This window comes from Pieris napi, chromosome 24 (assembly GCF_905475465.1).
Source record: "Pieris napi chromosome 24, ilPieNapi1.2, whole genome shotgun sequence".
NCBI lineage: Eukaryota > Metazoa > Arthropoda > Insecta > Lepidoptera > Pieridae > Pieris > Pieris napi.
Window position 1 is genome coordinate 1,528,644 of NC_062257.1, and position 25,673 is coordinate 1,554,316.

The window sequence follows — 25,673 nt, forward strand, 5'->3', positions numbered from 1 at the left end:
CGATTCTAAAGAAGTTTCACTTCAAAAGAATGCATGCTCATTTGTAACAGAACTTATGCCTAGACTGGGTACATTACTTATTTTGCAGCAGTGTTGGCCTAGTGGCTTCGGTTTGCGACTCTTATCCCTGAGGTGGGAAGTTCGATCTGTGTTATTCCAAGTTTTAGTGTATATCCTGATGATTCTCATTGTAAATACAGTTTCTTAAGTGTTTTCGTGGTACCGTTTTTTTTTATAAGTCTGACACAGTCTTGCCTATAAGAATAAGAGAATATTACTACCAGAGGAATCTATATGTCACCGTAAAATTGTAAACACCGTTAGATTGTAATCTATCTCGCGAGATTATAAACTGTCGAAAGATTGTGAACCTCAACGAACTGCTTACAATTTAACGTATTATTATTCGGTAGTTATATGAAATTGTTGGAAAGTAAAATTAATCTGTACTTGACCAAAGAAGTTTGAATGATAACTAAGTTAGTGTAGTACAATCTACCGAATAATAATACGTTAAATTGTAAGCAGTAAGCTGAGGTTCACAATCTTTCGACAGTTTATAATCTCGCGAGATAGATTACAATCTAACGGTTTTTACAATTTTACGTTAACATATATAATTTTCATCTTATAATATGGTTGGTGTTTGCTTCCTCTTGTGAGACTCATGAACAAGTTACTGTGGATTATGTAAATTATTCATTTGTAGAGAAGAAGTAGCGAAGAAACTTTTCATTTGAATTACCTAGGTACGAACATCACAATTATGTTGATTTCTTGTCTAAGGATCCATAAAAGTGAAATAAATAATAATTCAATGAGAAAACGTTTTTTGTTTTATTTCAAGATCATTTGTTAAATATTTAGTGTATGAGAAAACTTATTCATTTGAGAATTGAGTCTTATATACAAATGAAATGGCCTATGCATCCGAAATTAATAATTTTCTGGGGAACCTGGACCAGCCGGCAATTCAAATTTTTGCCGCCACATGTAGTTTTGGGTGGGTTGATAATAGGTGGCGATACATTCGCGTATCTTAGAATCTGTGTTCCAAGACGTCGTTCTTCCTTTAGGTAATTGTGTTCTGTGTTAAAGCCGGTCATCGGCCTGCCAGTGCGGCCAACAACTTCGAACTTCGAAGCAAATATCGCTATTACGGACAGTGTTGCCAGAGCAGACGTTTGCCACTCCTTTTTTATTTTATTTTAACATGACGTATCATGGTTTTTAATGGCTCAAAATTTATGGTCTCTTTTACATTTGCTTTAATAGCCATCAAAGCGAAAATGGTGTCAGTATTAGTGGTAGGTATATATTTTTTTTAGAAATTGTGAACATATGCGTGAATGAACGAAATTCAATGAACGAAATTCAATGAACATGAATGCGTTTTCTGCTGCACAATGTCAACACTCAACATATTTTTTTAGGAAATCTGGATTAATCTAGTATTTGAAATTTAGTGCTTTCCATGATTTGATAACGTTATTGACAAGTGTAGGTATGACTGTACGTAAGTACCAAATACCAATTTCAATATTCTACGTCATTGTTTGGGTCTCTGTCGCATTTTATTCATATTACATTTTGCGGCGTTGCCGCACTTGCATGTTGTAGTCGCTATTCAAAGATTGGCAACCTCGCCTAGGCATCAGGGCGTAGGAAAGATTTTTAAAGCGATATCTCGCGCCGGTTTACTAAACATTTACAATGATTCATTAAATATTTCTTATTTTCATACAGCTTCTGCGCTTCACGATTTTTTTTTGCTGAAAATAATAGAATAATATTAGTCCTAAAAGTAAAATTTTAAGTTGTGCACATGACGTCATAACCTAAGAGAGTCAAAAGTAACATGAAATATTTAATAAAAGTCAAATTCTAACACTATATCTAGGGATACTATAGGTCTACCAGGATCTGATGGCAAAAAGGGAAAAAAGAAATTGACGCTAGCAATACTGGGGAAATTGGAGTAAAACGTTTTGATACTTTTTTTCCTTATAGCGGCTGATTGTGTGTGATACATGCAAATATAAAAAATTATCCAATGATCAAGGATAATTTTTGAAAATGTGGCGAATGTGGGGTTTGAAATTTAGATGAAAACTCCAATTACTCTGTTCATGAGTTTATTAATTAATAAAGAACTTGAAAATGGTTCTAAATACTGCACATCCATAAAAAAGTCTTCAACGCAGTATTTATGATAAACCTTTCCTCCTGCATCTCAATTAACCGATCTTGTTCTATGAACTGATTTTCAATTTTTATTACATGTTCACAAGATTTTCGCCATCAATCAATCCCTATTTGAGAGAAAGAAACAGTGTAAAACTCATTTATCTTGTTTCTGATCAATTCTAAATCAAAACTATCCAAGTTTATTTGTAGTATAAGAAACCCCTGAAATAAACCAAAGTTCAGTATAAGTACATAATATAATACACACGAAAAATCCCATAAACCAAAGTATCAAGACGTGTCATTCCTACTAACCAGTCAACGCTTGCACATGGCTCAATATCGATGATTGTGTATGTTCTGCATCTTGTTGATCAAGTGTTCTTTGATAAACATTGAAAACAATATGTCTTGCTTGCGATCGAAGAGGTTTCTTCGACATTTTCATCACTTTTTAAAGGAAATTTGAAACTAAACCAAAAACAATTCTTCGAAATTTCAGTTGACAGATGAAATTTTTCTATTGCCATATGAAAATCGCTAATTTTTAAAAAAAAATTTTTGCCATCAGATTCTGGTAGACCTATAGATTATAAGTTTTTGTTGCTACTATTGAGACATCATTTTTAGAAAGTATTTTAAGACTTCTCTCCATTTCTAATAAAGAAAAGAAAATAATAAAATCGATATTTTACCAAAATAATATATTAGATACGCACTTAAAATGCATATACAAAATAGTACATACTATTTTGTGAAGTATTTTCTATAAGATTTTGATGTATGTGTCAACATAAAGATAGGACACTAAGAAAAGAAGAAAACAGACGTCACTCAGAACAGACTTTTAAGACGAGTGATATATATGTTTTTTTCCTTGAGCGTTTCTATGTGAATATAAATTTATTACTGTTGTTTGTGAAGAATAAATCAATTAACAATGATAAAAATGGGTTGTGATTTATAACAAGATAGAACACCCATAATAAACTATATTATATTTATATCCGTATGAATAGGGCGTTTAGTAAAAATCTGCTTATATTTTTAACCTATATAGTAGATCTGTAAACTAGGTAGATTTGCTATGGTAGATTTGAGAAAATTGTCAGTTGTCCCAAGATTTCATCTGGCATCACCGCCGGGTGTGTGTGTGCGGCATATAAATTGTGTATCTGTAATTCTCTTTAAATTTAATTGTAAACAATGTGTTTTATAAATTATTCAGATGTACAAGAATAAATTCTTATCCATATCTATACAAATGTTGTGATATAAGATCTTTTATAAGGTTTTTATATTGATGTGAAGATCTCGTGCTTTGTCTCCGTGTGTGACAATATACTCAAAATGGCGCATCAACTAGCACCGTCTGTAAATTGTTCATTAGACGACATTGACCTCAGTGCATTAAAGGTAAATATTTGATTTATCCTAAAAACATTGTCATATGTATTACTTTGTTTTACGCCCCTTTGTGAAAACCTGTCTAGAGTGCAATGATCTCACAGGGTGTGAATCATTGGGAAGGTGTTAGGGAATATAATTAGCTTTTATCTATACATTTCTCGTGTATACTTGTTTACAGGATCCTGCTGGAATATTTGAGCTTATTGAAGTTGTAGGAAATGGCACTTATGGCCAAGTATACAAGGTATGTGCTTAAAAATTATACTTGCTATGCTATTATATATCTTATGTATTCCAATTTGACTAATATTTACCCTGACATAGTTGACTTTTACTAAGTAATGTATTCATAGTATTCATTTAACTACAAGACTATATTTTATTAATCTCAATGAACATAATTTAAATTTCATACACTAAGGAAGCTATGGCCTACTATTGTTAAAATTATCTTAGAGTATGTACTTTTCCTACCAGATTAATTCTAGTTGCAAGTAATGTTATCTCAACAATATTTATATTTGATAATGCATTCAATTTTTTAAATATGTTATCAATATAGCAAGCCTACATATGAAATATTAATAAATTTAGTAATAAAAAAAATAAAGTTAGAATATACATTTCAAATTTTTATTGCTAAAAGAAATATATAATATTTTTTTCTTCTCATTAATATTATCTTTTCTTATTAATTTAATACTGTTTACTTATTTTTTAATTCTACCAACACTATTGTTAGTCTCTAATACAAATCCAATAAATTTGTTTTGTATCCTATGTATTGGTTTTAAAAGCAAAAAATATACATATCTAAAAAGATACTCTTTTTAACATAGTGAAAATTGACTAGGAACAATACCACAATAGTGATTATATAAGCTATATTTATAATAGCTAGCTTACATATTTTAAGACTTGCAGGTATTATAACTTTAAAATGAAATTTCTAGGGACGGCACACAAAGACCGGCCAGCTTGCTGCCATCAAGGTGATGGATGTGACACAAGATGAAGAAGAGGAAATAAAACTTGAGATCAATGTGTTAAAGAAATATTCAACCCATCGCAACATTGCCACTTACTATGGTGCTTTTATAAAGAAAAGTCCTCCAGGGAAAGATGACCAGCTCTGGTTGGTTATGGAGTATTGTGGTGCCGGTAAGTTTAAATTTTCTATTTAGAGAGTGGTATTCAGTTGTCCAACAAATATATATATAGGAGGACTAAATATAAAGGAAAGTGGATGTGAGCACATGTAACTATTAATTTGGGATAGACTACATCTATGAATTATGACAATAAACACAAACTATAGTTTCATACTTGTTTTGAGAGTGATTGGGCTATATCTATGAATATATTTTATCTGAAGACAGTACATATGGCTGATATTGTATTATTAATCTTAACAATTCCTATATCAATTATAAAAAGAGAAAGATACTTTGAATAAACCTAAAAACTACTGGACTGATTTAAAAATCTTACTCCAGTCAAATGCTATATTATCCCAGTAACAAACATGCACCTATTTCCAAAATAAGTAATCCTATTACTACTAGAAGACTGGACATTCTTCTAGTAGTGGTAGGATTAGTTATTAGATTGGTCATAGGAATTGTTTCATCATTGGATGTTGAGGCGGAATATGAAATTCCACCCATAACAACTCAACATCCTTTGTATTTTTTGTAGGCTGAATATTGAGGTATTTCTACAGTGATACAACTTAAGGTCCTTTAAGAAAACAGTGTACCATTTCTTACAAGTCCGCCAACACACCCTTGAAACCTCATATTGAGTGTCTGTGGGCTGTATCAGTTAACATCAGTCTCCTGCCAGTTGGCTCTATATAAAATAAAAATGTGTGCGTGTACTAGGTATACACACATAAGAAGTGAAACTTCTTTATGACCTTATTTTTCGAAAAATTATCTACTATATGCAACTTTACAGAAATTGGTTAAATAAAATTAAATTAGATTAAGTTTAACAAAAGGCTTTTATTATCATAGACATGAATACAAATACAATTATTTCATTTTAACTTATTACTTTACTACTATGTAGTACTAAGATTATTACAGAATTTCATTAATTGTAATAGAATTATTGGTATTACTATCATTGTTATCGTTATTATATATTTTTGTTACTAATGGCTTCGAATCTCTTCGGATCAACCGTGGTAGGGACAAGAAAAAGATGGCGCGTAACCGAAAAATGTGACAAATGTGTGTAAATTTTTTTCCAACGCCGATAAAGAAGTTTGACTTCAAAAAGCAACATGGCGCGTAACCTGCTACAAAATTTCTCCCATACGTCGATAAAGAAGTTTCACTTCAATAGATGGCGCGTAACGGAAAAATGTGACGCGTAACGCAAAAATGTTACATTAAATTTTTTTCCAACCCCGATAAAGAAGTTTCACTTCAAAAAAACTTGAATATGTGGTAATTAAAATAGAAAATAATATTAGACTTTCAAGAGATTTTTATTTTATGATATTAGAATCATATAAGATAGTAGCACCAATGATTTGATAATGTTTACATAGTCAAAAGAATGGCAGACATTTATCAGTGGCTGTCCCATTGTCTATAATATTAATACCTGAACACTTAAAGAGTTTACAATGATACATATCTCATATAAGTTAATTAATGTTAATTATAGTTGAGAAAAGTTCAATGACCTGTCCTGCTAGGGGCCATCCATAAAGTACGTCACACGAATTTTAGGACTTTTGAACCCCTCCCCCCGTCCTTGTCACAGGTTGTCACATTTTTATAACCCCCCCTCCTGATGTGACGTCACACATTTTTTAAATTTATCTTGAAATCCTTACCATTCAAAATTCTCGTGAATTTGAGTGTCTCACTTGCATTACAACGTCGCTCTAGGAGTTAAATGACGTTGCATGAGAGATTATCGCATAGCGAGAATGCCAAATTATTAATAAATATAGATCAAGTTCGTAAATTTTTTAATTCCCATCCAAACTTTGCGTTTTAGTATTTTAAATTTTAACATGTGACGTCACAAAATTGTTGACCCCCCCCCCCATGCCCCTTGTCACACGATGTCACACTTCGGTGATACCCTCCCTCCACATTAACGTGTGACGTACTTTTTGGATGGCCCCCTAGCTGATTGGGGTGCTTTTGAAGTCTTAGTTTGTTGTAATACCCATGTGTGATTATTTCTTCTTTTACCATGGGCATATTAAGCTCATTCTGCAATTTATGCACAGCTGGTTTTGGTTGATTATTTCGTAGACGAAGGTCGGTTTTGTTTACGGCACATTCCAGGAGTTCGGTAAGTTTGGCTTGGTCTTCAATACCATATAGGATTATAGGTGGAGGTTTAGATATCTTTTTAGTTTGTTCTACATCATAATTTGCTTCCTGATCTACTGGAAGGTCTGGAGATGGTGAGGAAACTTTTTTTCCTTTTGGCGTTGCTTAGTGCTGCTCTCTGCCAGTTAGGAGGATTCTGTTTGTCTATGTAAATATGTTTGGAATTTGTCTGCACTCTATTCAATAGAGTCTAGATGTTCGTCTCAGCCGGGGGTCGAACCCGGGGCCCATGGATTCGCAGTCAGGGGCCACTAGACCAATGAGTCGTCAAGATGATAAAGATGGCGTGGACGTGTATGACGAACTTTCGGTGCGCCCCTGATAGCCTAGCTCCATTGCCTAGGCGTGCTCTTCGGTATGCTTAGCTTTTTAATGGAGGATATTCCCTGACATAGATTATGCCCCACTAAGACCAACACCCCCCCCCCCCCATTTCCCTCTCGTTGCTGTTGAGTATTTCTTATTATTTATATGACTTTGTTTCTTTCTTTAACAATTGTAACTTTTTACTACGAATTATTTTTGTTGGGATGTAACATGTCTATTACGTGTATTGAATAGCTATCAAAGTATAGGAAATTAGGAATCCTTTCATTTTGGCAGTTCTTTTTTTTGGGTTGCCTTTGCTATAATTGTATTGTGGGCATAATAATAATTAAAGTATACTTTTTTATATAATTGGTATATCGATAATTGATGGATGAAACATTTAGTTACCACAGATTTAATTTTTTTCAAAATTTAATAATAACATTTAAATTTTATGCTTAATACTAAAAAAGTTTACATTAAACTGTCTGATGATTATTTAAAATATCTAGTTAAAGAGTTAATAAACTATGCAGTAAATTCTTTAATTACATCAAAAAGTGTATAATGTATTAACCAAACATAATCAATCTACATCATTTTTTTGTTTTTATGTAATAGGTGGCAAAAAAAGTAACTAAAAACATCTAAATTGATAATCGTTTCTTAGAACATGCAAAGATTTTTGAGTTATAGTATGGAATGGATGGTATGGTATGTTGGACTCAGTTTCCGCACTTAGACTCTCACTAGGTCCGTTGTGCGTAAGGTCCTGGGTAACTAAGCAAGCCTAGCTCCTTCCAGAAGCACAGAAATCTCTTTGGCACTTCGCAGGTTTCACGGACCGATCTCACGGCGCCGAAGATTTCTGCAAGGAGTGTGGATATTCATTTATTCATAATCATACACCTAACATAAATTAACAAAAAAAAGTTATGCTAAAGATATGGAATACATCGGATCATACAAGAGATATTATCCTATCCTCATCAATCGTGACTTGTATAATTCTTATGTTTCCTTTTACATCACTATTCGCTGTTCATGTATTTGTAGATTTTTTGTATTACTTTAGATTAAGGATTCTGCACTTCTCGCACGCATGTTTCTTTTTTTTCTTTTTTTTTCTCTTAACTAGGGTTGCCTGGAAGAGATCGCTTATTAGCGATAAGGCCGCCCGTTGCATCCCTTATAATTTTTATGTATTGTGTTTCTTTTATTTGCAACGAAGTGTAAATAAATAAATAAAATACATACATTTACGAAAGGAGAAATGTATAGAAATTATTAAATACATTTAATGTTTAAAGAACTTTATTTCTTATAACAAAAATTATTTTTTATTTACATGAGAAATTTAATCTATATATATTTAAGAAAAATGGTTTGAGGCTCCTTCACGCCTAAACCACTGATCGCATCGACAAGTTTTAATTTAAATTTATTCTCGGCCTTTGGGAGGGTTGTGCGGTACCGGGCGAGTGCTTAAACCGTACATTGAGGAACACTGTCGAATTTCTAAAGACAAGCACGAATTGTAAAAAAATCCTATATACTTGACGCTGGCTAATGCACAAATCGTGCCAGAGCCATAAAAAATATTGTAGAGTATTGCACACGCAATACTAGTGGTGTATTTTTATTAAATGATAAGTTACTATGTAGAGAGTTTTTTTTTTTTAATAAGGATACAGGTGCTATAAACATATAGTTGTTTAATCGTCATAACTAATCATTGGTTTCTTGGTAGATTTTATTTGTTGGTGTTAAAAAATAGTGATTTTATTACTTTATTTTGTAGTGTTTGTATCTAAGAAATTTTGTTTTTGCATGCTGTACCCCATAATTCTATTAGGTATATAAAATGTGGCTTGACTAAACAATTATAAATCATTAAACTATGTTATACCTTGGCTGTGTTGTGTGATGGTGTAAAGGTGAGGGTGTGTATGTGGTGTGTGCTGAAAATATTAGGTCCTTACATTAATCTTCCCAATTTGCTTCAAGTGAATTAAAACAGTTTTATCACTAACACCGCAGCCTGCAGCTAACTCGGACGTGGTTTGCGATGGATCCGCTTCCACAATAGCCTTCAATACTTCATTATCAACTTGGGTCTCAGGCCGTCCACGGGGCTTGTTCTGCAGGTCGAAATTTCCAGAACGAAAACGTTGGAACGAAAAACGAACTGTGTTTTCTTTTGCAACATGACCGCCATACACATTATTCAACCTTCGAGTCGTTTCCGCAGCACTAGTGCCACGGCGGAACTCGTACTCGTAAATAATGCGATACTTTAAGTTTTCTATTTTGTAAAATGAGTGACGCATACAGAAAAAAACAAATGAATGACGGTCATCGAAGCACAAATACATGAGTATAGGTCGGTTATAGAAAGCTGGCGCGTTCACAGTACTCACACTAATGCAATTTCACTATACAGTATGTTTAAAAATATGACTTTTTTGCCAAGCTATATATTTTAGTCTACTCTGGTTTTAGTAAGGTTGGGTAGGTTGTAAATAAATAAAAATGTGTCAAATACATATAAATATTATGTGCATACGAGGGTAGATCCAAAAGTTCTAAGCCCGACCAAGAACGTAAAAGAGTAGTTTGTGTAAATAATTTTTAATTTTTCGACATAAGCTCCATCTAGCTCAACACACTTCACTTTTACTTCACTAACAATTCTTTCAATACTCCTCTTAGAAACCCCAGTTGCATCTGATGTCAAATTAAAAATAACATTTTATCATTAAACTGTTTTTATTAAGATGCTTAAAATAATTAAAAACATTGTTCACCATGTTTGAATAAAGATCAACATATCGACGTAGGAAAGCATATTTGCTGTAAGTAGACAAAATACCTAAAGTGACTTTTTACTGCCATTAGAATCAGAAAAAAAAACCGCATCGAATGTCCCGGGTCCTGTGCTTCTACGATGAAAAAAAAATTACATACGCCGTTGAAAACGCCCGTACTTATATTTTTTTTAGCAAGATTAAATGCTGTATGTAGACCAAAATCCAGTCATTTTAGACAATTTGTACTTACAGCACAAGAAAAACTGCATTTTTTTCTTTACAAATACTTACTTCTTCCCATTTAAAAACTTAACGCTACTTACAGCTATTCTGCGGCGTGTGATTTTTATATTCGTTTACTTACAGCAGTTTTTTTTTTACCATTTACGACATTTTATTTCAAGCAAACATTACATTACCAAATGACCCACTGCATTTCTAGATCTAATCATAATTATAAACTAATCTTACATCTTGAATTGCAATTGAAAGTACCCAAATACATAAATTTACTGCATACAGCATATTTACCGCCTGTAAATTGATAATATTTCCGCGCGTACATTTTTCTTCCTTAGTTACAGCGTTTTAAAGGTTCGTGATTTAAAAAACTGTTTGCTGTAACTAGCCAAAAACGTACTTATAGTAACTTTGGATAAAAAGTTTACATTGCAAATGGTGACTGGCAGTTAAATAAATATATGTTTCAAATATGGTAGCAATATCATGGATAGGTTCGACACTATTAATTTTTTTCCGAAATTAATTAAGTTTTTTGGCTCTGGTGAACAATTGCAATATGTCTACTTACAGCAAATATGCTTTCCTACGTCGATATATACAGTAAAGATCAACATAAACAGTAAAGATCAACATAAACAGTAGCAAAAGCAAAACAATAACTGTCTCTTTTATACTCATAAGCTTGACCGAGCGCGAGAGAGACGGACAGTCTTTTAGTGATGTATTTGTGATTGTATTTCAGTTTGACATCACGCCTCGCGCTTATTCACAGACACTACACAAGCACAAAGTGTGAATGTGTTGAAGCCGCCAGCTTTAGATAACATACCTATAAATAGCTGTACAAACTTTGAATTTGGAATTCCCTACCAAAGAGGAGAACATCGTGATTAAAGTGGCCAGTACGAAATACGCCAATTTCATATGTAAGGACCTAATATCTTATACAAATGGAAACTCATATTGTTATTTAATTTTTCAGGATCGGTGACTGACTTGGTGAAGTCTACGAAGGGGCAGTCACTAAAGGAAGAATGGATATCATATATATGTAGAGAAATCCTCCGAGGGCTGAGCTATCTGCATTCAAACAAAGTCATACATCGTGATATTAAGGGACAAAATGTTTTATTGACTGACAACGCTGAAGTTAAGTTAGGTGAGTTTCCAGAGAGTTCATTATCAGTTCTCGTCTGTCGTAGGTTTGAAAACTGGCAGTAAAGGCCGGCGACGCATTTGCGAACCTTCTGACAGTAAAGGGCTAACAACGCACGTGCGAGCCTTTAAGCAGTAAAAAGTCGTCAACGCACTTGCGAGCCTTCTGACAGTAAAGGGCTAGCAACGCACTTGCGAGACTTATGGCAGTAAAAAGTCGTCAACGCACTTGCGAGCCTTCTGACAGTAAAGGGCTAGCAACGCACTTGCGAGCCTTCTGACAGTAAAGGGCTAGCAACGCGCTTGCGAGACTTATGGCAGTAAAAGGCCGGCGACGCATTTGCGAACCTTGTGGCAGTAAAAAGCCGTCAACGCACTTGCGAACCTTCTGGCAGTAAAATGTCGGCAACGCAAGTGCGAGAATTATGGCAGTAAAATGTCGGCAACGCAAGTGCGAGACTTATGGCATTAAAATGTCGGCAACGCAAGTGCGAGAATTATGGCAGTAAAATGTCGGCAACGCAAGTGCGAGACTTATGGCAGTAAAATGTCGGCAACGCAAGTGCGAGACTTATGGCATTAAAATGTCGGCAACGCAAGTGCGAGACTTATGGCATTAAAATGTCGGCAACGCAAGTGCGAGACTTATGGCATTAAAATGTCGGCAACGCAAGTGCGAGACTTATGGCATTAAAATGTCGGCAACGCAAGTGCGAGACTTATGGCATTAAAATGTCGGCAACGCAAGTGCGAGACTTATGGCATTAAAATGTCGGCAACGCAAGTGCGAGACTTATGGCATTAAAATGTCGGCAACGCAAGTGCGAGACTTATGGCATTAAAATGTCGGCAACACAAGTGCGAGCCTTTAAGCACTAAAATGTCGGCAACGCACGTGCGAGACTTATGGCATTAAAATGTCGGCAACACAAGTGCGAGAATTATGGCAGTAAAATGTCGGCAACACAAGTGCGAGACTTATGGCAGTAAAAGGCCGGTGACGAATTTGCGAACCTTCTGGCAGTAAGAAGCCGTCAACGCACTTGCGAGCCTTTAGGCAGTAAAATGTCGGCAACGCAAGTGCGAGACTTATGGCATTAAAATGTCGGCAACGCAAGTGCGAGACTTATGGCAGTAAAATGTCGGCAACACAAGTGCGAGACTTCAGGCAGTAAAAAGCCGTCAACGCATTTGCGAGACTTATGGCCGTAAAATGTCGGCAACGCAAGTGCGTGACTTCAGGCAGTAAGAAGCCGTCAACGCATTTGCGAGACTTATGGCCGTAAAATGTCGGCAACGCAAGTGCGAGAATTATGGCAGTAAAATGTCGGCAACGCAAGTGCGAGACTTATGGCATTAAAATGTCGGCAACACAAGTGCGAGCCTTTAAGCACTAAAATGTCGGCAATGCACGTGCGAGACTAATGGCATTAAAATGTCGGTTTTATGGAGCGTAGTCCTCGTTCAAAGGCCGGCAAGAACTAAAATGGGTGTCTATCAGCCAGTCTCTTTAATCAAAATTGAAAAAATTTCAGTGGACTTTGGAGTATCAGCCCAATTGGACAGAACCATCGGGAGGCGGAACACGTTCATCGGTACGCCGTATTGGATGGCTCCGGAGGTCATCGCCTGTGATGAGAACCCAGAAGCCACGTACGACAATCGGTCTGATCTCTGGTCTTTGGGCATCACGGCGTTGGAGATGGCGGAGAGTCAGCCCCCGTTGTGTGACTTGCATCCCATGAGGGCTCTGTTCCTCATTCCGAGGTTTGTGTTCAAATGTGTATTTTTATGATGTTCGGACTAATATCTAATATATAAAATTCTCGTGTTTTCGTTGCCATACTCCTCCGAAACGGCTTGACCGATTTTGATGAAATTTTTTGTGCTTATCCGGTATCTATGAGAATCGGCCAACATCTATTTTTCATCCCCCTAAATGTTAGGGGTAGTCCACCCCTAGATTTTTATTTTTATTTTTTAGACAACATTTTTAATTTCTATTTTTTTATGATACAGCATTAAAAAATATATACAACCCCTAATTTTCACCCCTCTACGATCAACCCCTATTTTTTATTATAAATGATATACATGGCAAAACGACGTTTGCCAGGTCAGCTAGTATTATATAAATGTCATGTGGAACATGGTGTAATGGTTGCAGCTCCTTACAAACTTTGTGTAAAACAAAAACTTGGCGATTCAAAAGAGTGGCGGAGAGTTTATTTCCAGTTCTTTTCTTCCGATCTCTACGCCCTTGATTTGAGAACTGGCGGTCAATGTAAAATTAGAAGCATTTAATGTATATTTCTTTTTTGACGTTCATAAGTGTATAGGTCGGTTATCGAAAGCTGGCGCCTTCACAGTACTCACACTAATGCAATTTCACTATACAGTATGTTTAAAAATATGACTTTTTTTGCCAAGCTATATATTTGAGTCTACTCTGGTTTTAGGTGGGTTGTAAAATAAATAAAAATGTGTCAAATACATATAAATATTAGGTGCATACGAGGGTGGATCCAAAAGTTCTAAGCCCGACCAAGAACGTAAAAGAGTAGTTTGTGTAAATAATTTTTCATTTTTCGACATACTACACTTTTACTAACAATTCTTTCAATACTCCTCTTAGAAACCCCAGTCGCATCTGATGTCAAATTAAAAATATTTTTTTTTTTTCATTAAACTGCTTAAAATAATTAAAAACATGTACACCATTTCACAAGATTCTCATGTCTCAGATCAACATGTAAAGTAAAGATCAACATAATCAGTAGCAAAAGCAAAACAATAACTGTCACTTTTATACTCATAAGCTTGACCGAGCGCGAGAGAGACGGACAGTCTTTTCATGATCTATTTGTGATTGTATTTCAGTTTGACATCACGCCTCGCGCTTATTCACAGACTACACAAGCACAAAGTGTAAATGTGTTGAAGCCGCCAGCTTTAGATAACATACCAATACAATGTACATGAATGAATGATTTTTGACTTTTTGAAGTTTCATCTCACGTCAAGGCAGAAAACGAAATACCATCCGTATCACCTCGACGTTCTTCCGACAACTGAGCGTTTATTAAGACAGTTTTTGCCGTACACTATGTAGAACCAGCTGCCCACTAAAGTATTTCCGAACCAATTCGACTTAGAGTCCTTCAAAAGCGTACCAATTCGAGAACCTTCTGGCTTGCCCATGGGCGGCGGTATCACCTGTCATCAGGTAAGCCTCCTGCCCGTTTGCCCCCTGTTCTATAAAAAAGTGTGTAAAGTACACATGTCAGAAGTGAAACTTGTATTAATTAATTAATTATTACTAAGGTAAAAGCCCCAATAGATGATCATGTACCAGTATATGATCATTCGATGTAGTTGTATATCTATATTCACACTGTATACATGCTAATAAAATAAATTAAAAAATAAATCTGCGTTTACTGCACAAGACGTTTTTTTTACGTTTTTTGACGTTTTATGCGACAGAATTGCCATCTAAAGCTCTAATATGTAACTACTAGCGTGTATTTTTTCTCGATCTCCCTTATACTCTCTCTCTCTCTCTCTCTCTCTATCTCTCTATCTCTCTCTCTATCTCTCTATCTCTCTCTCTATCTCTCTATCTCTCTCTCTATCTCTATCTCTCTCTCTCTCTCTCTCTCTCTCTCTCTCCATGGCCATTTGCTTCATGCTACGTTCGCCATTTTCCACTCTCTCTTTTCTTCGACAATAACGCTGCACATCTTCGTTGCGTAAAGAAGTTTTACTTCAAAAACAGATACAAATCTATATAAATCACCATTAAACCCAATAGTAAAGATTGCTATAGCAATATCTATATATATAAATGAAACCCGTTTTCCGTTGTCACGACATAACATGAAAACGGCTTGACCGATTTGTCTGATTTTTTTTAATAATATACCTTGAAGTACGAGGATGGTTCTTACGGAGAGAAAAATTAAAAAAAAATGAGTGAAAAAGTCTAAAAACAACACTTTTCTATATTACCATACAAAATATTCGTAATAATACATAAAAGTCAATTTGAACTTTAATACCATATCATAAAGTTCAAATGTTAGTGGAGGGGTTCCGGAAAGGTAAATTTTTATTTTTTGACATAATGTATTTGTTATCTTATCAACTTTCTTTTTTTTATCTTACTAGCTAGACCGGTGTCCCGAATAGTGGATTAAGTATTAAAAAAAATAAAGAATCGACTTTTAGGCGGTACGATGTTTAATATATATATAGTATTTGGCAATGTATTGGTCATATTTTTTTTAATATACGTATTTAAACGTAATACAAATATTGCTTGCACCAATAAAAGTACATTGTTTTTAAAAATAAAACAGTATCACCTTTTTAGGTCTGGGCCTCAGATTTCTGTATCTGTTTATTGGTCATTTGTCTAATAGGCAAGTAGGTGATTAGCCTCCTGTGCCTGACACACGCCGTCGACTTTTGGGTAGGAAGCCGGTTTTCTCTTGATGTTTTCCTTTAAGTGAATGTTAAATGCGCACATAGAAAGTCTATTGATGCACAGCCGGGGATCGAATCCATGACCTCAGAGTCGCAAGCTGAAGCCACTAGGCCAACACTGCTCTAAAAAAAAAATGTGTGCGTGTACTAGGTGTACAAACGTAAGAAGTGAAATTTCTTTATTACCTTATTTTTCGAAAAATTATCTAAAATATGCAACTTTACAGAAATTGGTTAAATAAAGTTAAATTTGATAAAGTTTAACAAAAGTCTTTTATTATCATAGACATGAATACAAATACAATTATTTCATTTTAACTTATTACTGTACTACAATGTACTACTAAGATTATTACAGAATTTCATTAATTGTAATAGAATTATTAGTATTACTATCATTGTTATCGTTATTATATATTTTTGTTTCTAATGGCTTCGAATCTCTTCGGATTTACCGTGGTAGGGACAAGAAAAAGATGGCGCGTAACCGAAAAATGTGACAAATGTGTGTAAATTTTTTTCCAACGCCGATAAAGAAGTTTGACTTCAAAAAGCAACATGGCGCGTAACCTGCTACAAAATTTCTCCCATACGTCGATAAAGAAGTTTCACTTCAAAAAATGGCGCGTAACGGAAAAATGTGACGCGTAACGAAAAAATGTTACACTAAATTTTTTTCCAACCCCGATAAAGAAGTTTCACTTCAAAAAATATTAATAATTTTCATAAATTGTGGGTACTAAAATAAATTTTTGCTTATCCAGGAATCCACCACCTCGTTTAAAGTCCAAGAAGTGGGCGAAGAAGTTCCACAGCTTCATCGAGACCGTGCTCGTGAAGGATTACCATCAGAGGCCTTACACCGAACAGCTGCTCAAACACCCATTCATCAGGTGAGTCAAAAATCTGGTTTTTTTTTCTTTATGGCTCTGGCACGGTTTGTGCATTAGCCAACGTCAAGTATGAGAATTTTATCATTCGTGCTTTTTGCCTTATAGACCACAAGCCCATGAACAAAAAATACCTGTGAAATGACCCAACGTGAATTACGCTTAGAAGGCTAGAATACGGAAAATGTTATCTATTTGTGAAGTACTCTCAAGATCATTTAATTTTATGTTGTTTCATATCATCATCACCTATATGCTAATCAGACATATGTTGCGACCCTTGGCTTTCGACCGCTCCGCTGGGAATATGTACGGCGTTTACGGGTAAAGTATCTGTATATGTGTCCAAAAGGAATCACACAAATGCCGTACAGTAATAAATGACCTATATTGCTTCTGCAACTGTCGTCGAATTAAAAATTTGCACCGACTTCCGGCACCATCACTTTTGTACGGCACTAGGTTTTTCGACATTTATTTTTAATCATCTATACACTTATAACAAAGCCGTACATTAATAATTAGTCGAAATTCCCCCATTGTACCTGAGAAAGTCCATTCACTCACGTACTCACATGTACCGCTCAGAAATGACGGCATAGTGCTCAGAGCTATTTTCAGATATAGTAACAGCCTTCTAAGCGTAATTCACGTTGGGTCATTTCACAGGTATTTTTTGTTCATGGGCTTGTGGTCTATTAGAAATTCGATCATGTCCTCCATGTACGGTTTAGGCACTCGCCCGGTACCGCACAACCCTCGCAAAGGCCGAGAACAAATTTAAATTAAATTAAAACTTGCCCTCGAACCGGGAATCGAACCCGGTACCCCTCACCTAGCTGCCACTTAATAAGACCGCTAGGCTATGAGGCCCCCAAAAAAATCTGGATTTATACATTAGAGATTAATGTATAGTGTTTTTCTAAGAGGCAATTTCGACGTGACAAAATGACTGATTGTCCCGTTACGCTCATTGTACGCTTGCGCCGCATCTATCTCTCTTCCACTCGATTGGCCTATGCGTCCGAGTCTTTGTATCCAAACATAATAGTGATTGATAATTTAATAAAAAATGTGAGCCGTCACGGGACGCCTGGCATTATATTGTAAAAGTAATATGCAGAAAAGAACAGATTGTGATAGGAACTAAATATTATAGATTTTTTTTCCAGATAAAGATGACTATTTATTGAATAAACATTTATTTCCATTAAATACAAAAATTTACGAATTTATTTCAAATTCGTTTAATCATACTACTGCATATATATATACACACTACTGCATATAGACTGTATATATATGTTACCGTAAAATTGTAATGTATCTCGCGAGATTGTAAACTGTCGAAAGATTGTCAACTCAACGTACTGCTTACAATTTAACGTAATATTATTCGGTAGATTGTAATCTATCGAAGTGAAAACGTCAAATTACAATCTTGAAATTGTCAAATTGTTAACTGTCCGAAGGCTGTCCCTGATTGGTCTGCTTTATAGTAGACCGTTCTATGTCCATAGAGTTAGGAATTAAACACGGGTATCAGTCAAATAAACTGAATGCACTTGAAGAATTGTGACATCATCATTCATTACTTAGTAGGTAATTAATAATTCTGACATCACATGGTAAAAAAAATTGTATCAAAATGAAATATCAGAAACGTAACAATATTTTCTCCTCAAACATATAAACACAGCAACAGCTTGTATAAACGTCAATGATTGAAGTGAAATAAAGAATACAATTTGGAAATGAAAGCTAACTAAAAAATACTTCAATAAAAAAGAATTTGAGAGGAAAAGTCGTTTAGGAAATTCTGCGTTTGATGAGCGCCTGTAACGGTATAATTACAGACAGTAGAAGAAAATGAAGTAATGGTCTTGTTCGCCCTACTTTAAATTCCGATACAGCTATAACAGCTCTTAAAGAGCGGTATAGGTGCGCGTGACGCGTGCACCATATATTAAAAGATTCTTGGCTAGGCTTGGCATCTTAAATACTTATATTGAAATTAGCACAGAAGAAACAAAGTTATATACGAAATGAGATGAAAGCAAATAAGAAAAGAGAAAGCGTAAAGATAACGATAAATTAATTATAATATGCAAGGGGTAAAACGTGCGTACAGGTTCCAAGTTCGATAGTCCATATCGCACCGTCACGTTGCCACTAGCTCCAGGCTCCACCCACCGCGCCCGTGACGTCACACATGGCGGTAAAATCGCCGACGCGGTGGAAAAGAGGAGTGGTATTATTGTTCGCCACAGCGGAAACTCTTGGCTTGGGTGTCTATGGGCATGTTCCGTGAAAAACCTCTGTAATAAAATAATACGTTTTTATAATTGGAACGAAGTTCCTTATCGCGCGTTGTGAAAGGGGGCTAGACGGAAAAAATTCTTACGAAAAGTTGTCACGACACTTTTTTGCTATTTGCTATTGTAATACACCGGTTCTCGTCCGATCACCGAAGTTAAGCAACGTCGGGCGAGGTCAGTACTTGGATGGGTGACCGCCTGGGAACACCTCGTGATGTTGGCTTTTTTTTTTCGTCGTAAGATTGGTGTCGAGAAAATCTATCATACTGTTATGATACCAATTAACACATAAATTAATCGAAAGGAATTTCGTTCCATCCGGGTGTCCCTTGAAACCTCTAAAGTTTTTTTATTATACAAGGGTATTTTGACGTAAGCAGTGAAAAAATAATTAAAAATATATTCCAGAGATCAACCCACAGAACGCCAAGTTCGGATACAGCTGAAGGATCACATAGATCGATGCAAGAAGCGCAAGCAGGACAACTCTGTGCGAGAAGACTACAAGTATTCGGGCTCAGAGGGAGAAGAAGAAGACAACGCGATAGCGGGGGAGCCATCTTCTATAGTGCACAATGCTCCTCATCAAGGTGGAGACACTTTGAGAAGGAATTTCCAGCAGATTCAGGAAGGAAGGTAAATCTTCCGCGAATACTATCTTAATATATATAAATTACGTGTCACGTTGTTTGTCCGCTATGGACTCTTAAACTACTGAACCGATATTAATCAAATTTGCACACCGTGTGCAGTTTGATCTAACTTAAAAGATAGGATAGCTTACATCTCAATTTATGCCCGCAATATTATTTTATTGAAATATTTGTTTATTATTTGATACAATTCTAACAGATGGCGCTGTATTAAAAGTACCAACGTTTCACATAAGCTATCTACCTTTCTACTACTATGTAATATAACAAAAACCTTAGCCACAGCAACGCTTGGCCGAGTCTACTAGTATATTATATTTGTGCAGTTTTTTCAATGATTTTTTTTCATTTTCAGAGCCGCGGAAGCACAACAACCCCAGCCGCCGCCTAAACGCAACAGTAAACGGGAAGAGAGAGAAGAGATACCAGGTATTCTACTGTTTATGGTCATACAAACTTGACATTGCTACAATTTATTATTTAATTATAATTATTTGTGGTGAACAACGCAAAATTTGACTTAAAAGGATAGAATTTTAAAATTGGACGAAAATAAAAAAATGTAATGAAAAAGTTTGCTTTTGTATTGATCAGAAGGTGTTCAAATCGGGTTATAGTATTTTTTTTTTCTCTAAAATCTTACTTTTTAATCAGCATATGACTTGCTTAATAGATAATGCGTTATATAGACTATAAAAGCTAAAATAACTTGAGGTACAAAAATAAATAAAAATTGAAGGTACACAACATTTTGTATATGAGGGTAGATAATAAAAAATTTAAATGTGTTTTATTTAATATTGTTGAATGATTTTTCAGAACCCGGTCCTCCAGCGAGGCCAACAATTCCTCAAAGACTGATCGTAGTGCCAGACCCACAAGCACAACAGCCTAACAGATATAGGTAAGTCATAGACAAACCCTATTACTTTTTTACCGGAGTTATGTAACCTAACATTAGTTAAGTTACACATATATATATGTCAGAGATAATGTAAGAAAAGAACACGAAGTCATTCATTTTATTAGAAGCAACACCATGCAGTATCATAGACATCTTACAAGTTGTAGTATGTCAATCTCTTTGATCGGCGCCTGCGCACTGATGTCTAAATCTCTATATATATAAAATTCTCGTGTCAAAATGTTCGTTTCCATTCTCCTCCGAAACGGCTCGACCGATTCTTATTAAATTTTGTATGCATATTCAGTAAGTCTGAGAATTGGCTACTATCTATATTTCAAACTAGGGATGCATCCGATACCGATACCGATATATCGGCGATACTTTGGGTATTTACGATATTTTAATTGCCGATACTACGATACTTTTCAAATTTCGCGCTTTAAAAAAAGTAATGTAAACGCGCATCTGGGGCGTGGGAAACGAGGCACGGACTATCTATGCCCCTCATACCCGCTTAGTCCCCGCGTATTCCATTTCGCTAGACACTTTAGTTGGTTTTTAACTGCTATCGCGCGTAGTATTTTTTCAATACCAAATTAAATAAAATACAGAATTACAAAAATCTTATCAATGTTAATTTTAACTATTAACAGTTATTTATTTTAGTTTAATTTAACTATTACTTTTAATTCTTGATTTTATTTACTAAACCTTTAATCTTATTAAAAGTTTGTGACTGTTTATATTTTATAATAAAAATTAAAAACTTTAACCAAACTTGATATATTTTACCTTAATTTAATTTGAATTCAATAAGCATTAGTATCGGTATCGGTATAGGAATCGGCGATATTTCTATAAGAGTATCGGTATCGGTATCGTATCGGCAAAAAGGCGTATCGATGCATCCCTATAATTCAAACCCCTAAGCGATAAAGGCTGTTCACCTCAAAAAAATTTTTTTTATATTTTACACAAACAAAATTTCATTTTTGTATGATACAACATAAAAAATACATACAACCCCTAATTTTTACCCCTCTACAATCAACCCTTATTTTATTATTGTAGATAATTATTTTTATTGAACTAAACAAATTTTCCTAGAAATAATATACATGGCAAAACAAACGTTTGCCGGGTCAGCTAGTTTTTCTATAGAATATATTGTAGTTGGTATATGTGATCATTCCAGGCCACTTCCGCCTACCCCGAAGTCGTCGGGCTCGTCCAACAGCTCGGGCTCCAACAATGGGACTCCGCCCGCCAGTGGGCCGCAACCCCCGCAGAGGGGTTCGCACCACATGTTCAAACCCATGGTATGGAATACACTAATGAATGAATAAAAATATTTTTTTCTCACTTAGCTAAGAAAAAAGTCTAAACTGGAGCATTTTTTTTTTAATTTATAATTTATTTTTTATTGAAAATTTATTGCATAAAATAGATTGATAGACAAAATAAAAAGTGTGTTCAGAACAAAAATTCAACAATGTTCAATACATACATACATCACATAGTGTGTGTGAGTAAAATTTCATAATTTAAAAATCATGGTAAATATGCAAATTTGGACATTGAATTTGCGTGCTAATTAAATATACAAAATAATTGTGTTTGTATATAAAAAAATAGTTTTATTTTGTACTGAAATGGATCTTTGTAAGGAAATTTTCTTAATTTATTTCACCATTTGCAGTCTGTTAAAATATATTTATGTTAGTCTGTGCGGAAAGAAGTGCTAAAGTTTTTTGCTGTTGGCAACACTAGAACACCATTTGGAATTATTTTTGTTGTTGTTGCTAACACTAGAACACAATTTAGATTGTTTTTTGTTGTTGTTGCTAACACTAGAACACAATTTAGATTGTTTTTTGTTGTTGTTGCTAACACTAGAACACAATTTAGATTGTTTTTTGTTGTTGTTGCTAACACTAGAACACAATTTAGATTTTTTTTGTTGCCAACTCTAGAACACAATTTAGATTTTTTTTTGTTTTTGTTGCTAACACTAGAACACAGTTTAGAATTTTTTTTCTTGTTGCCAACACTTGAACACATTTTAGATTGTTTTTTGTTGTTGTTGCTAACACTAGAACACAATTTAGATTGTTTTTTGTTGTTGTTGCTAACACTAGAACACAATTTAGATTTTTTTTGTTGCCAACTCTAGAACACAATTTAGATTTTTTTTTGTTTTTGTTGCTAACACTAGAACACAGTTTAGAATTTTTTTTCTTGTTGCCAACACTTGAACACATTTTAGATTTTTTTTTGTTGGCAACACTCGAACCCAATTTTTTAATGAATAAATGAAAACTAAATAATTGTATTGTTTCCGCACAGACTAATAAACAGTAATGAATTTGTGTTTTTGTTTAAAGCAGAGATTTTTGTGTCGTAATATTATTTTAAAAGCTTTTTTTTTATTTTCATGTCACGCTGTTTTTGTTTGCACATGCAGATACCGCCAAGAAGGCCCGAGGTGTGTTTTTTCATTTGTTATATGAGGTGGAAACAGCTGGTATATATGCTTAGCTAGTTATATATGTTAAAAGTCTTAGTTTATATGCCAGTGTTTTTTTTAAATTCAATATAAGAAATAAAATTATTTATTTATATATATATGTGTGTGTAAATAGTAGTTCTGTTTTATTTTAAAGTGTTCCGTGTTCAATTTAGACCAGTGCAGATAGCCTTTAAAAATAATAAAAAGTGAAAAAAATTACAGTAGGATGAAACCCATTAGAAAAGCAGGGGAATATGATTAAAATGAAAGGAAAAATAAATTACGGTCGATCTGAGGTCGGGAAGGGGAAGGGGGGGGGGAGTTTAAGGGTAAAAAACGGTTTATCTCGATTTCCGGCAAAACTAAAAGTCCTATCGAAGAAAGTTAAATGGCAAAGTTGTAGGTAATAAAAATATCTAAAACTTTTGTATTCACACATTTTTCACATAACCTCAAAATTTATGTGAAAAATTCGAAAAACCAACTTTTTGGTTTTTTATTTCTATCTTTTACAAAAATTTATTTTTTTAAACGAAATTTGGTGAAAACTTACCTTATTATGTCCCAAATATACTGTAATTTATTTGTTTAAAAATATTTATTTTTTCACCTTATTTTGAATTACTATTATATTATTAATACCGAAAAAACACCCTAATTTTCAATCGAAAATTCTGATGTCAAAATTTCAGCTTTTTTCAAAAAGTTGGTGTGCTTTCAGTTCGTTGAAATCTCTACTTTCCTATGGTAAAAAAATATATATATATTACCATAGTAAATCTTCTCAGAAAATGCAAAAAATCGTATGCAGTAACGCCCAGACCCGTCATCCCCTTCCCTTCCTCAGATCGACCGTAATTTATTTTTCCTTTCATTTTGATCATATTCCCCTGCTTTTCTAATGGGTTTCATCCTACTGTAATTTTTTTTGGTTTCAAAAATTATCGGCACTGGTCTAATTAGACAATGCCTATTTGGCTGAGTTTTGAATGAGTTACAAGTTTTGAGGTAATGACTACACCAGGCTGGTAATGGCTGTTTCCACCAATTTTGTGCTTTTTATAAATACATAAATACTTTGTATGAGGTTTAAAATAACTTCGTATTACGGCTCTTATCATGTTTGACACGTATTAATAGAAGTTATACCAATATATATATTTTTATAACTAATTGAAGTCAAGTCTAAGGCCCTTTCTCCACTGCTCCAGTCCGGCGTCGGAAACCGGAATTAGTCATGAGAAAAATATCGGAAGGCCGGATTGTGCTTCTCCACTATCCGACAATAATCGGTGCTTTATTAAAATTCCTCGGCTTTACGATTCACGATGAGTCCTGCCTTTAACCGCCAACAACTCAGTGCGTACAGACTATATAACATAACATGTTATACAACATTGCTATACAACATGTTTCAGATAATGTGGACACTGAATGTTATAAAACATGTTATAATGACATGTTATTGATATGTATGCTAGGACGAACCCAGCATCTACGTTATTTTGAAGTGAAACTTCTTTATCGGGGTTGGAAAAAAATTTAGTGTAACATTTTTTCGTTACGCGTCACGTTTTTCGGTTACGCGCCATGTTCCGTGTTGAAGTGAAACTTCTTTATCGGCGTTGGAAAAAAAATTACCGTCACATTATTTATTATTCGACACTTAATATTTTAATGACAATTAAATTCATTAAATTCCTAACATATCTCCCTTTTTCCGTCCCTCTAAGTATCGGAAATCTAAACTTTTAGATTTGTATAAATATGAACAACACTTCAAGATTAGTTTGCCACAGAAGTTTCACTTCTGACATGTGTACTTTGTACACACACTTTTTTATTTTTTGTTTTTCTTTTGTTATTTAAAATGGTTATATTGCATTGTTATTCTAATGTGTACAGAATTGTTTTATGTTATAATGTTGAATAACAAGGTTATATAATGTGGACGTGTTATAAAACACAAGTTATATAATATGTTACATAGTCTGTACGCACCATTAGCTATATTGTCATACATTCGATGACAAAGAGGCATCACTTCCGATAAAACACCGCGTTCCGATCTAGCAAGTTATCGGATCGTTTAAAACCGGATGCCGGAGTAGTGGAGAAGTACGTGTGTACTGTTGTGAGTTTCTAAATCGGATCGGTAATTAACCCTCAGATCTTAATTCGAGACTTACGTATGTCAATAATGTATATGACATTGGGCAACTTAAGTCTTAGGCCCAGAACACACGGTGAAACGCAACTGCAACGAAATTGCAACTTCTAGTTACTTTTGAGTTGCATCTAAATTTCTGCCATAGATTCCTTTGAGAGACCACACATGACGCGACCAGTTTGAAACCGGTTTGAAACGCGTTTCAAATCAGTCGCATTGAAACCGTCGTGCAGGAAACTCGCGTTGCGTTTCATTCATCGGA

The 25,673-nt window shown here is 34.6% G+C and overlaps 1 protein-coding gene and 1 long non-coding RNA gene across 8 annotated transcripts in view; one reads left to right on the forward strand and one right to left on the reverse strand.

Moving 5' to 3' along the window:
* Positions 1-2,118: 2,118 nt before the first annotated feature.
* Positions 2,119-2,697, reverse strand: LOC125061863. Its single transcript, XR_007119094.1, has 2 exons — positions 2,503-2,697; positions 2,119-2,409 (listed from the first exon to the last, which is right to left on the reverse strand). It is a non-coding gene; the product is annotated as an uncharacterized LOC125061863 (long non-coding RNA).
* A 612-nt stretch (positions 2,698-3,309) lies between these two features.
* Positions 3,310-25,673, forward strand: part of LOC125061945 (serine/threonine-protein kinase mig-15) — a 43,329-nt gene continuing 20,965 nt past the window's right edge. For 6 of the 7 annotated variants that reach the window (XM_047667581.1, XM_047667584.1, XM_047667585.1 and 3 more), the window contains exons 1-11: positions 3,310-3,603; positions 3,776-3,841; positions 4,551-4,758; positions 11,304-11,480; positions 13,012-13,243; positions 16,729-16,857; positions 19,581-19,808; positions 20,181-20,254; positions 20,645-20,729; positions 21,928-22,051; positions 23,197-23,217. In XM_047667581.1, coding sequence (XP_047523537.1) covers positions 3,538-3,603; positions 3,776-3,841; positions 4,551-4,758; positions 11,304-11,480; positions 13,012-13,243; positions 16,729-16,857; positions 19,581-19,808; positions 20,181-20,254; positions 20,645-20,729; positions 21,928-22,051; positions 23,197-23,217 — 1,410 coding nt within the window. In that variant the 5' untranslated portion in view covers positions 3,310-3,537. The remainder of the gene's footprint in view (positions 3,604-3,775; positions 3,842-4,550; positions 4,759-11,303; positions 11,481-13,011; positions 13,244-16,728; positions 16,858-19,580; positions 19,809-20,180; positions 20,255-20,644; positions 20,730-21,927; positions 22,052-23,196; positions 23,218-25,673) is intronic. The other variant, XM_047667583.1, reaches the window with a different exon arrangement.